At 46.7% G+C, this 13,430-nt stretch overlaps 5 protein-coding genes across 5 annotated transcripts; 3 read left to right on the top strand and 2 right to left on the bottom strand.

The window, feature by feature from the left end:
* Positions 1 to 34: 34 nt before the first annotated feature.
* V1513DRAFT_430824 (Argonaute siRNA chaperone complex subunit Arb1-domain-containing protein) lies at positions 35 to 2,023 on the bottom strand (the record flags this gene model as incomplete). Its single annotated transcript, XM_066896358.1, has 3 exons — positions 35 to 82; positions 139 to 1,248; positions 1,304 to 2,023. 3 exons carry the CDS (start codon positions 2,021 to 2,023, stop codon positions 35 to 37), a joined length of 1,878 nt encoding a protein of 625 aa, XP_066754283.1.
* Positions 2,024 to 2,300: 277 nt separating this feature from the next.
* Positions 2,301 to 3,486, top strand: V1513DRAFT_442202 (inositol polyphosphate kinase-domain-containing protein). Its single transcript, XM_066897628.1, has one exon. The coding sequence runs from the start codon at positions 2,324 to 2,326 to the stop codon at positions 3,332 to 3,334; it is 1,011 nt and encodes a 336-aa protein (XP_066754282.1). The 5' UTR covers positions 2,301 to 2,323; the 3' UTR covers positions 3,335 to 3,486.
* On the bottom strand, positions 3,434 to 4,827 carry V1513DRAFT_442196 (uncharacterized protein). Its single transcript, XM_066897627.1, has 3 exons — positions 4,766 to 4,827; positions 4,399 to 4,690; positions 3,434 to 4,322 (listed from the first exon to the last, which is right to left on the bottom strand). Exons 2-3 carry the CDS (start codon positions 4,535 to 4,537, stop codon positions 3,475 to 3,477), a joined length of 987 nt encoding a protein of 328 aa, XP_066754281.1. The 5' UTR covers positions 4,538 to 4,690; positions 4,766 to 4,827; the 3' UTR covers positions 3,434 to 3,474.
* A 1,010-nt stretch (positions 4,828 to 5,837) lies between these two features.
* On the top strand, positions 5,838 to 6,620 carry V1513DRAFT_442193 (Mss4-like protein). Its single transcript, XM_066897626.1, has 2 exons — positions 5,838 to 6,100; positions 6,157 to 6,620. The coding sequence occupies exons 1-2, from the start codon at positions 5,948 to 5,950 to the stop codon at positions 6,415 to 6,417; spliced, it is 414 nt and encodes a 137-aa protein (XP_066754280.1). The 5' UTR covers positions 5,838 to 5,947; the 3' UTR covers positions 6,418 to 6,620.
* A 277-nt stretch (positions 6,621 to 6,897) lies between these two features.
* On the top strand, positions 6,898 to 9,047 carry V1513DRAFT_377431 (P-loop containing nucleoside triphosphate hydrolase protein; the record flags this gene model as incomplete). Its single annotated transcript, XM_066894950.1, has 2 exons — positions 6,898 to 7,668; positions 7,722 to 9,047. The coding sequence occupies 2 exons, from the start codon at positions 6,898 to 6,900 to the stop codon at positions 9,045 to 9,047; spliced, it is 2,097 nt and encodes a 698-aa protein (XP_066754279.1).
* Between the last annotated feature and the right edge of the window lie 4,383 nt (positions 9,048 to 13,430).

Raw genomic sequence — 13,430 nt, 5'->3', positions numbered from 1 at the left:
AGCGAAATCCCGCTATAGCACTCTTCCTTTCTAATTAATCCCCGGTAGGAGAAGAATTAATATAGAAAGAGCACATGATCCTCTGATATGTCGTTAGTCAAAGCTACTTTAATTGGCATAATATTGCCAATTACATACCGTAGCATGATCGAATACCATCGTGCCTTTCTCCCCGAACCGCTCCAAGGACCCATCCGAAAGTCTTTTTAGGTTTGCTTCCATTTTCATTCCTATGAAAACGTGATCCAACACCTTCCGTTCCAAGTGCAGGATAAGTTTCTCATTCTCTGGAAACGGACAATCATCCGGAGCTGACTCATCCTCCAGTACATGCCACCACGGAACTACCACTATCTCACCCAGGGCATTCTCATCTTTTTCTTGCGGTAAGTGAATTTCGACAACTTCCACCGGCAAAGAATACTCATCTACATAGCACAGTGAGCCTACTCGCTCTAATAGATGCTCACAATTATCCCGATATAAGACTTTGGACACTGTTTTCAGTGCTTCACTTTCTGTCATTCTAAAATCGTACGCAGATTGGACTCGGATTTCCTCCCATGGTTCGTCAGTGGGATTCATTCGTTCCTCGAACTGCTTGTCTTCGGTCCACTCTATCTGTTGATCAAATTCAACTTTCGGAGCAGTCTGTTGCCATCTTTCAAAGCTCTCCTGAATTGGCACGATAGGAATGTCCTTGCTTGCTGTTTCGTTCTTGTTGGATCTGCAATCGTTGTCATTCTCATGAGAGCCTTCCGCGACATTTTCGATCTGCACCGTTCCCGCGCTACGGCTCTGATCGACTTGCGCAGCATCGACGTCATCACCATCATCGGGAAGGTTCGCTAGATCAGAATGATCTAGCTCATTTTTAAATGCAAACTTGATCTCGGGCTCTATTGGGTTCACCAAAACCTTACTCTCGTCTAGTTCTTGAAGCACACTTTCTTCGGTGAGTTTTGCCATCTCCGCGGGAATATCAATTGGAACAGCATCTCCTGTACGTTTCGCCATATCGTATCCGACTTCAGGATCTAAGAACACATCATAGATAGACTTTGGAAGTGACGGATTATGATGGCCAAATTCTCCGCCCAGCAAGAAGGAAACAGCAGTGTTAAATTGTCCAAGGAGAACATTACTAAGTTTGACAGCGGCGGGAAGTTCTTTTCGAGACACTGCGGCGATATATAGCGTGTCAATTAGTGCAGGAGTAAACTCCGGACAAACTTCGTGAAAGAGAAGCTAAAATATGGTTAACGATAATCGAACCTCAATGATACTAAAACCAAGCTCTTACGTAGCGCACAAAGTTATCAACAACCGTGATCGCCTCTTGCAATGGGCCTTCTTTGGTCAAGAAAAGTTCGAATGGGATATGATGAGCAAAGAACTTCCTGCTGCGCAGAGTCCAATCTTCATCATCCAGCACTTCGTCGTATCCACCAACCCCAGACTTCTGCAGACTCTGGCCATCATCTTCGTTCCCATCTTCATCATCTGACTCTATTTCGCCCGCAACCATCTGATTCTCAGCCTTGGGCTTGTAAATTTTTCCGAAACTAAGATAAACCTGGAAAATTCTTGCTCGGTGCTTATCAAGAAAACGTTTCTTCTTATATCGCACTAAACAAGCATCAATCCTCTCCCTGAAGCTATGCTTAGCCGGATTATACTCTTTCCGCTCCTCAGCCCACTCTTCCGGACGCACTGGATTATCCGCATAGTACTCTTCAAACCCCGTACCAATTGCCAGAGCCTTTTTGGATTTGCTCTTCTTTTTTCTGGGTTTCTTTTTTTTCTTTGCTGGAGCAGTACCCATCTCAGTTACTGTTGCCGTTCCATCAGGCAATACCTGTTCGTCATTGTCTCCAATGTCAGGTGTAGCGGTTTCGGATCTACTTTCTGCCAGAGGCGATTCAACTGTATTGTCGTGCGATGGCGTATGGATTCCATTTCGATCTGCCATAGCCTGAGCAGCGCTTTGAGCCAACCTTCCGAACTCAGGCTCCTCCATCATGCTAGCTGGTGGAAAATTGAACTATGGTCAGGGTGAGCCGACTGCAAACGTGCTTCGTTTGATTTCTAGGCAATAGTCGAGATCTGATTTGTAAGTAACCGCTTTCATCTAAAGCCTGACAAGATGTAGCAATTTATTCCGAAAAAGGAAGTAATAGTAAGGAAAAGTCGCGATGAACCATTTTGACACGATCCACCCCTATCACGACTCCACCCTTTGAAGTTTTGATATATTTGAGCCGCACCAACAGTTAAAGGAGATGGCCTTTACTCCAAGTACATATTCCTCGCTAATACGACAATGGGTACTCCACTGGCGATTAACATCTCCACGGCTGTGTCATTTGACAATAAGGTCGCAGGTCACGATGGTGTCTTGCAAGATCCGAGTGGTGTGGTCGTCATCAAACCTGCCGCAGAAATAGAAATCGATTTTTACGAATCTTTAATACTACACCCTTCATTTGCATCGGTTGCTCCTAAATTTTATGGTGTGCTGGAATTGAATGCACAAAGTGCGATTACTGAAGCTTCCGGCGAGGTACACAGGATGACAGGCGCGGAGCGTGCAATTGTTCTTGAGAATGTTGCGGCAGGATTTGCCAAGGCGTCTGTTATCGACGTTAAATTAGGACGACAGCTATGGGACGAACAAGCCTCTATAGAAAAGAGAAAGCGATTGGATGATGTAGCTGCAAAAACCACTAGTGGATCACTTTGTATGCGAATTGCGGGCATGAAGACTTGGGATCAAGACAAAGGAGACTACGTCGTGTACGACAGATACTATGGGCGGAGTTTCGATGTTAAAACCGTTAAAGAAGGGATGGACACATTTATTGTTAAATCACTAGGTACAGATCGGAGAAAAGAAGTTATTAAGAGAATTATCACCGGGATTTCTCTGATTGCAGAAGCTCTTGAGAAAGAAGAATCTCGAATGTATTCTGCAAGTATCCTGGCAGTCTACGAGAGCGATCCGACAGCATTTGACGAGGCTCTTAAGGAAGAACGGGAGCGACCAGAGAAAATTTATGACGGCTACGATGAATCGGAAGAAGAATTCGAAGAGTCGGTTAGCGAAACTGTCGAAATCAACGGGCAGATTGTTGAACAGGTATCGATGTTCTCAACAGGTGATATCGTAGTAGGCGAAGACGAGGGGGACGAGGAGGTGAAATCTGTTTGCCGTGTCAAGCTGATTGATTTTGCGCATGCGACATGGACACCAGGGGAAGGAATGGATATGAATGCATTAGAGGGGGTTTATAATTTAAGAAGGCTGTTCGACGAGTTGCTGTCCACGCTATAGAACCATGCTTTAGGATGTGATAAAGTTAGATGGCACAAGCCGTATAGTAAACACCTACTACGGTCCACATATATTTTGTTCGTGACAGATCGCGTGTCTTATGCATAACTAATTACATTTGTATGTCTTCGTTCAACACTTTAACACTTAAGAACAACCTTTCCGGTCGACAATCTGGTCTCTAAAGCCTCTGCAGCGGATCTATAGTCTTCAAGCGGATAGACTTTATAAACAGTAATCTTCAAACTTCCATCAGCAATGGCCTTCCACAACTCACTGGTATAGAACTCCCACTCCTCGGGAGTGGCCATGTAGTTACCACGCATCGGTCTTAACAGTTTAATATTTTTCTGTGAGAGTCTAGCCACATTAAATGGAGGGACTGCACCGCTGGCATTGCCAAAAGTAATCATGGAGCCCTTTCGGCGGACGAGACTAAAGGATCCCTCAAACGTTGCCTTTCCAACGCCATCAAAGACAGCATGAACGCCCAGGCCGTCTGTGAGTTCGAGAACCTTCTTGACGTAGTCGTCCTCGGTATAATTAATAACATACTCCGCGCCAGCATTCTTAGCGAGCGCGGCCTTCTCTGGCGTCGACACAGTACCAATGGCATGTGCGCCAATGTTGTTAATCAACTGGCACAGCAATAATCCCATACCACCAGCCGCAGCCTGAACAAGAATCCAGTCACCTGGCTTGACCTCATAAGCGTCCTTCACCAAACTGAGAGCAGTCAGTCCCTGCAGGAGTGACGCAGCGGCGGTCTTGAAATCAATGTCCTCGGGAATAACGCTCACGCTCCCACTCTCGTCGACAGCTGAGTATTCTGCGAATGCGCCAGAGCCGAGCCAAGCAACTCTATCACCAACTTTGAACTTGGTAACTGATGATCCAATGGCAACGACAGTACCAGCAGCCTCACCACCGGCAATATAGGGAGTGCTTGCAGGATACAGACCTGACCTGAAGTAGGAATCAATAAAATCTATTGACAGTTAGTAAACCTCATCTAGCATTTCGGCTGGCCATAACTAAGAGTATAAGTTTTTAATATCGCATACTTAATCCAGCATATTCGTTCTTCACAAGGATCTTAGTTGCGGAGACTTCAGGAATTGGAGCATCTTCGAACTGCAAGACCTCGCGACCGCCGGTCTTGGGGACGACAAAGGCCTTCTGCTTAACTGGAATTGAGGACATATTTCTCAACGCAATTGGACTGAACAATGGCCTCTGAATAAGTAAACGAGATCTTGTCTGAATAGAGGATAATGATGCTGCTCGTACAGATTTAAATAATATAGTGAATCTATACTGCCAGCAGCTGTCGAACATTGAATAGTCCAGGCGGTGTGAGCTAAAGTATAGGCTTAAATGACAAAGCAATTGTCACATCAACTGCAGTCGTCACTGTTGACGACAACGCTAAAGTACTCGCGCACTTACAAACGTAAATAGAGCGTGATGTGCCGCTTGCGGAGCGAAACGATACATACGAGCGGCATATCACCACCCCCTGTGACGGCATGAATTTTTTTGTAAGCTTGGTTATGGTGGATGACGTCAGGAAGATTGCATACAGATACCTGGGGCCAGAAGGTAGATATGACCCAGTTATTCATTTCAAAATAATATTTTCAGCAGTAAATCAAATTAGTGATTATGAGTCATTAGCCATTACATACATTCTGTTCTAGTCTTGTAATTGCTTTGGGTTCAGCTCGCTGGCGTGTGTTTTAGTGACTTTAGCTAAAAAGTTGTGTCCACTTACTAAATAGCGAGATAACTCCGATATTGACACTTTATAGGCTTCGCAACCTCACTCTTTATAAGATGCGGTAACGACTTTCAGGTAACGGTCCGCCCCTGAATAAATAGTCGGGATAGTGTAGCCGAAGTGTTCCCCGATGACTAATGACTTCATTAACCATGCGCCGGTTCACGTCATTTCTCAATCGAAAATGAAGTAATAAACTTCAGTGTAAAGATAGAAGAGAATCGCATTTCGAATATGAGGACAGGAGAAAGAACACGCATATTTTGGTGACGATTAAATTAGGGGCTACATATTGTATATTATGTTGTGGGTCACTTCGGAATTGATAGATGAGGTCTCGCGACAAATTTGCAGAATTACACGATACTAGTGATGAGTTACTTCAGCCCATATTGACGTTCTTTGGTAGTGATAGAGAGAGGCTCTCACATCAACAATTGCAACATTGAGAGAAGAATTATCTTCAGTGGATTGCAACTGAGAAGCAAGCCCAACGCCGCTTTAGGGATATCCGACATCAGCCGACAGCTTTAATTTACTTGAATATCTGTACGCGGAAGAATTCTGTCAAGCCGTCTTCTTCAAAAAGAAAGCCGTGCATTATCAGACCTGGGAACATGGATCATTTCATCGGGTTAGGGTGTGCTGACATTGCGAAGTCGTTTGTGTGTGGATAATAGGGTTGCGACGAAACTGTTGGTTAGTATTATGAGCTGCAGCGTGGATTCGAAATTTAGTCTCGTCTTATACTTGAAATCATATCCAGCTTTTTCCTGTTCGACTCTTCTCAATTGATCGTCATACATATCTATCGTCATTCTGTTATATGCAATATGGCGGCCAAGCAGCAATATGAAGAGCTTGCCATACCGCCGAAAGAAGGCGAGCGAAATGTTCACAAGATCTGCTGTCCTTACAACAATTGCTCCTCTGTAATTCTATCACCTGGAATGGGAGTTTTACGGAAACGTACACGAATTCCAAGGGTAAGCTATTTAGGAAGCCTATGCTCCGGTTCGATACATGTTCCTGACAAGCATAGTCGTTCACTGATCCGGAGAAGGACGAGAAGGAGCAACCCACGAGCGAAGCAAATAATGTAGAAGAAGAATTATTTTGGGTTCTTGGAGACCCCTTTGATTTTGACAACCTTGGATTTAGCAAAAGCTCTTCAGCGGGTGTGAAATTTCTTGCTTGTGCGGATTGTGACCGCGGTCCCTTGGGATATCATGATTCGAACTTTGTGGCAGAAGATGGGGCAAAAGAATTTTTATTAAGTGCAAATCTGGTGTTATATCAATGAGCATATCAGTTGGTGTCAAAAGATGAGATTTGCGTTGTGAATATTTCGTACCTGGAAGCAACTGCTGAAAGTTCAAGGCGCGGTTGCTTGGATCGGCGTTTATGAGTTAAGTGTGTATTGCATAAGCTGGCTTAGATCTAGATGAAGTAAATTATATATATATATATCTCCTTCATCGTAATATCAACCACAAGTATCTGTTGAAGAAGAACGAAGCAGTTCCTGTTTGTGATTCAAATTCGTAAAATGTGCAAGTGCTCGAGTCACAGATCACAAACCGTTTTGTAACCAACCTTCACGCGTCGCGTCTGGCTGACAATTGATTCCCCGCGCAACATCCACGAAATTCTGCCCATCCGCTTGGATATGATTGAGATCCGTCTCCTCCTTTGCATTATTGATTGATTTGTGTTCACTGTGGGTAATGTTGGAGTAATTGGTGAACTGGTGATCTCTCCAAGATTATCCATAATATCAAAAATGGACCCGCTTCGCCACGATACCTCATCGCAATCTGTCAAAGACACGAGCTTTGAAGTCGAAGATGTGTATGAAGATGATGAATTGACGCTGCAGCAATCAAATGGTTTTGCCGAAGCCGACGTTTTCTCACTGCAAGAGCAGCAGCCCACGTCACGGGATGACACTAAAGTGGCAGTGGATCAGAAGGCTCCCCACAGAAGTTCATCACCGACGCATCGTCTTCGACTCAGTCTTAATGAGCGGCAGCTGCGAGCAGTTACCTTCCCACTCCAATCGCAGCTGCAAATTCTTGCAGGCCCTGGTACTGGCAAAACGAAAACTTTGATCTCGCGGGTGATCTTTTTACTGTCGCAAGGCGTGCATCCGTCGAATATCATCGTCACAACTTTCACGGTGAAAGCTGCTAATGAAATGCGTGAGCGTATCGCAGCGATGGTCGGTCCGTCCGTGGCGTCTCGTCTGGTGCTCGGCACATTTCATTCGATCGCTCGCAGGTATCTGATAAAGTACGGGTATTTAATCGGCTTACCCACTGGTTTTCAAATTGCAGACGAAACAGACGCGTTGCATTTTATACAGAGCGTTATGAAAGAAGTGGACCCTGAAAGTGACAAGAACGATTGTAGACATGCCCGGAATGCAATTTCGAATATGAAATCGCGCGCGATCCAGCCAAGTAGTCTCTCGGCGTTGGAGTACACTACGCAAGAAATGATGCAAGTATACAGCCTGTACCAGGGCAAGTTAGCTGAAGCTAATTTTCTGGATGTAAATGACCTTGCAGATTGCATCTGATTCGCTAATGCTAACGAAGGCGACAGTTTGATGACTTGCTACTGAAATGCATGGAACTGCTGCGGACTAATCCCCTGGTGGTATCGAACATACAAGCTGTTCTTGTAGACGAATTCCAGGACACCAACGTCGTGCAGTACCAACTCATGAAGCTCTTCGCGGCCAGAAGGTCGAACATCACTATAGTTGGTGATCCAGATCAAAGTATCTATGCATTTCGGGCAGCAGAGTCCACAAATCTCATGCGTATGCGACAAGATTTTCAGGATACGAGCGTTGTCAGTCTCGAAGAAAATTACCGATCGTCGGGACACATTCTGAATGCGGCATTGGCCGTGATCCAACAGGATACCGAGCGAATACAAAAGACAGTGCTGCCGAATCACGATGAAGGCCATATGCCAGTATTCTTTCCGGCTCGAAATCCGTATATCGAAGCCAGGCACATTGTCAAAGAGATCCAGCGATTAATCGACTTAAGCTGTGGCATGCTTAAGCCTCACGATTTTGCGATTCTTGTGCGGTCCGCGCGATTGACACGCCCGATCGAGAGCGAACTTACAAAAGCAGGAATCGACTACCGTATCGTTGGTGGATTTCGATTCTGGGAACGAGAAGAGATCAAGCTACTTGTGAACTACTTAGTGGTTGTCAAATCTCGACGAAGTCCTGCGCTGTTGGATATTATTAACAGCCCGAGGCGAGGAATCGGCAGTGTGATGCAGGCGGCATTATTGAATCATGCGAATGCATATCAAGTGCCGATTTGGGATGCAATTCAACGGGCAATTGATGGTCAGGTGCGGGTTAACGCCAAAGTCAGATCTTCGTTAAAACAATTTGTGGATATCATTACTGAAGCGGAGAGACTTGTGCAGGACAGTTCACGCGAGACGCCATTGGCGGATGCATTGGACTACTTGATTACGGCTTTGGACTACAAAGAAGCTCTTCGGAAAGATCGGGGAGATACGTGGGCTGCTCGATGGGAAAATGTGACGGATTTGAAGGAGCATATTCGATATTTCTGTGCAACAGCACCTGATCCCGAATTGCCTGACATTGACGGAGTTGAGGGCACCAAGGCAGCTGACGATGTTCTGAGCAGGTTTCTGGCGACAGTAAACCTGGCTCCGTCTGAAGCTGAGAGTAGCGCATTTGATCCGACTATGGTGTTGACAATTTCGACGATCCATGGCTCGAAAGGGTTAGAATGGCCCGTGGTGTTTATACCGGGAGTATATGAGGGATCTATCCCGCATGCGCTATCGCTTGCGAAGGAAGTTGATTTGGCTGAAGAACGAAGGCTTCTGTACGTGGCCATGACGAGAGCTAAAGGTGAAAACATTTGACATATCATCTCGTACGATGCTAACACAGATAGGAATGCTGTATCTCTCGTATCCAGCGATGCTGACAGGTACCGCCATGTACTCAGCAAGCAAGGCGGACTGGGAGCCGACTTGTGTAGAGTCCTCGTTCGTCTCAACGATCAAGCACAAGTTCCAGAATTTGTTGCCAAATGTAACACATGGGAGCATGGTTACACTTGGAGAAATCCTGGATCGTGAACCGCCAAGCTTAGTGAACTTTTCGGAAGCAAAGAAAGCGTGGTGTGCGACCCCTCTTGGTTTTTTTTGTCGTTTTGTCTTAAATTTATAGGAGTGGTTGCTAATGATGGATACAGCGCGCCAACCCCAGCCAGCCCTGATGAGTACTGGGCGTCCTTGGCGGCCGACAAAAGTCCGTACGACAATCACGGCGCAGCCGACGCGCAAGTATCACGCTACAGGTACATCTACGACGAGTACGACTGCGACGTTGTATCCGGCCAGTACGACGAGTCGGGGAGATATGAATACAATAACTCTGCTTCTGGGCCTTATAGGTGGCGCAGCCGGACAGCGTCAGGCGGATCGTCTCGTTCGAGCACCTTTCAGTCGCACAATAGACAGCGAACCGTGTCGGGCGGGTCTGTCACAACCTTGGCGGCGATTACGGCCCAAGGCGGATATAGTGGATCCGGGCGCGGGAATGACGTTACTGGACAATTTGCAGCGTCGTTTATTAGCGGGCGGGATGCTATGCAGACGATGGCTTTTGAGATAAGCTCGAAAGCGGATATTCCGGTCCGGCATGTCGGTACCAGTGCTGGTGGATTGAGAACGAGGGCGAAGGTGTCTGGAGTGGAGGATTCGAGCTTACGGAAGACGACGTTCGAGACGGCCAAGTCTGGTTTGTTTTCTCGGTCGTGCGAGTTACGGACAGGGTCGTCTACGCAGCCATCTGCATCCACGTCGTTCTCGCAATCCAGCAACTTCATACCCGCATCGTCATCCAAATCTGCCAAGGACATGCGTGTAATGAAATCAACGGCGACGTCGAAATTAAGCTCGACTAAATTGCAATCCAAGCAAAAGAAGGAACTACTTCATGGACAACAAACACTTGCAGCATTCATGAGCAATGCAAGACCGACAACCACTGCACGAGGCTCAGCGAAATTGAAGCAATCGATTGCTATGGGAGCGAAACCAAAAGGAGCGAGAGTTCCGTTGGCGGACGCGATTGCGAACACGTCGGGGATCGTTGCCCATGTTGGCGGCGCTAGAGTCGTGACATTGTCTTCGTCACCTTGAGCAGATAATGGGTTAAATTGGTTATCTAATATGGCTTGGAGTCAAAGGGATTAGAGTGTTTGTTTGTTTATTTGTAAGGTATGGGACGTAGTGATGCTGCTTTGCTACAATGAAACTTATCTATCTACTTATCATGGGCTCGAGATAGCAATTAAGCCGGCAATTTCCCGTAGACAGCTGCAGCAGGAAGATTTTGTAATCTCATGCTGATAGACTGTCAGGTTTATAGAATTCTTTGCGGTATGCACAGGAGGGGTTCGCATAGTTGAGTGATGTGGCATATAACCGACGTCGGTTCAAGTTTACGCCATGCGTTGCCAAGGTCCGGGGTGCGAGATTTGCTGGTTTGTGGGGAGTAGTCGTGGAAAGATAAGACGAGCGAGAATGTTTACCCCGCGCGGTCCGGTTAGAGTGTATGTGGCGGCTGCGAAGAGAAATCGTAGGTTTGGATCGAAAACGCCTTTGATTCCCAGCAACGGCGATCAACACAATCGATTTACCTGTGCTGTCGAGAAAAAAAGAAAGAGTAGAAGTCCCTTGGATGTTTGCGGACATCGAATCCCGCGTACGCCCGTCTTTGCCCGAGGATTTGTCGTCAGACGATAATTAGAGGATATTTCGTGCGGACAAAAGGCGCCTTCGGAAACGTGTTAGTCGCGTACACAAGTAAGCTTTTGTCTAGCTCAATATTAGATTTGCGTTCCCCCACATCAGGACACGAAACCCTCGGTTGAGGTCGGCAGCCTTGAAGTTACTACTCTTCGACCGCCGGGGGAATGCGCAGTCTCTGCACCGAATGCGTCGGCATAATAAATATTGCGATGAAATTACGTATGCGTGCTATATTATAACAACTGCGGTGGGGCGCGGCGCGATTTCGATATAGCCGATCGTGCCCAACCCCGTCAGCTCATCCTCGGTCGTACTTGCAATGGCTAGGCAACTACAATTACGATCCAACATGGAGTAAATAATAATTTAAATAAAATAATTTATAATATATCAGCTGGCTTGCATCGAACGTTGTTATGTATGTGTCTGTGTCAAATTTATTTCAAAAATAAAAACCCGAAATATACCCGAAGTAAGGGGGCGGAGCTATTCCCGGAAGCGGTCAGCATTTAACTTTTTTCGATTCGGTGTTATGTGGTGTGACTGGGGGGACCCTTCAGGGGGCTGTCAGGGTAATTCTCGGGGCCCGGATAAAAATAATACGCGCGTTAGCCAGCTTCGGAATAGTGCCACATAGAACCCCCACCAGCCTACTGTAAGTGCTGTGGGACCAGCATGGCATCCGTGTTTCCTGATTCCGCTAGCCGCCATTCTGAATGCGAAACTTCTGTCAGATCTGGACTGGATGTACGGATTAATGGGTAGCATTTAGACCCTGCTGCTGGCTCAGGATTAGATGGCATTGACATGGAGAAGACGTGGAGTAGTTAAACCACACCGTAGTTAGTCGAAAGGAAAGATGTGTCCAACGACAATGCAGGTGCGCGAAAGGCAATTTCAAAATAATTAAGACAAATGGTAATGTCCGTCGATTCGAAATTTGACGCCGTCAAGGGGTGAATCACTAACCGCGTTCCGCATTCGGATCATTGTGGTGAGCTTGAATTACTCCGATGACTATACGATTTGCATTACACTCGTAGCAGTGCGATGGTCCCTGTAGGATATCGGTCCCCTTCGTCGGATCCAGGAAATTCGATTTCACGTGATCTTATGCTGACGCGGACCACCGATCAGGCAGTCGTTCCACACTGCTGCAATATTAGTGCGAAAGAAAGACTCCATTCGCCACTTCTGGTAAGCACGACAAAAAATTTTGCGCGCGCTTCATACCTCGCGACTTCTTAGGACACAGCAGTATTATACCAAACATCAGGTGTTTGACTGGTCCAGCGGGGGTTGAGTCGCCGCGGCTGCCGGGCCCCGCAGCCTAATTTGTGCGTTCCGATGGAGACACCTAACCCTGTTCCCCAAACTTTGGCCGAGCGGTTTGTCTTGATTTCACGGGGTAGTGCAGTTCGAGATCAAGGGCAATGTTAAGTATATTGAGATATGTCATGTATTTAGAATGTCTGCTTAGAACCAGGCGCTATCTCGAACCGGAAGCAGCCAATCGCGGTCCCAGTTATGATATGATATCTGGAGTCGGTAAAACGTATTTCCGTGACCAAGTTGTGCGAATTATTTTCGTTCCGTTCGTTTTCGTGGGACTCAGCATTACCCCACGCGAAATTATTCCGGTGGGTTAGGGGTTTTGTGACTTTAGTTTGCGGCGGGTCTCAGTTAGTGGGTTACGAGTGCTGGGCCGCAAAGCGAGGTAATTGTTGAAATTTTGAATAGTAAAGAATTGAGTTAGAAAATGAGGAGAGCAAGAGACTTGAGAGAAGGCGCGAGTGAGTGAGATTGACAAAGGGGGGTTCTTCTGCTCGCCGCCGCGAGATTGCTGTCCCGGTTATGTGAGAGAATGATAGTGGATTGTGGAGCAGTGAGTGCGCCGCGATGCGGAGAAAATTACAGTAAATAGAGTAGATTGAACACTTTGTTAGGGCTGGTCGCCTCATTTCCGAAGTACAGCGTTTGCGTATCGGGTAAGTGTGGAGAAGCGATTGATATGGACACGAGTGGGGCAGATTGGCTGACAGGACAAAAGCCCCACACTGTTGTATTTATATTGGCCTATATGAAGTAGGCTAAGCGATGTGAATGCAGGCAGAGAAGACAAGCGAAGGCAAAGACAGAAGCAGGGCTGCTATCACATCGGCAATGCGGGCAAGTGTTCTGGAAAACGACGATTGCGGAGAAGTTACCTTTGTAGTTGCAACTGCAGGTCACAACGACGCTAGGCCGCAAGCGGACATCGGCTGCATGCCGTTCGGATTAGCGTTACCCAATTGACCCCCACCGAGTGGCTGAGCATGCCACGACATAAAGTACAAATTTTTGCGACGGTTGTGGCCGAAGTGACTGCCGGCGGAAGCGGGGACCCCATGGAGTTGATTAGGCAGTTCGCCACTAAAGGCATTCTGCAATCCGGCAGCGGGTAACTGTTTCTTCACGAATGGTTTTTCCTTTCTATGGAACTCG

Source organism: Lipomyces chichibuensis (assembly GCF_038497645.1).
Source record: "Lipomyces chichibuensis strain CBS 12929 unplaced genomic scaffold V1513scaffold_10, whole genome shotgun sequence".
NCBI lineage: Eukaryota > Fungi > Ascomycota > Lipomycetes > Lipomycetales > Lipomycetaceae > Lipomyces > Lipomyces chichibuensis.
The sequence above is the reverse complement of the archived record's forward strand: the minus strand, read 5'-3'. Positions and strand labels throughout refer to the sequence as shown.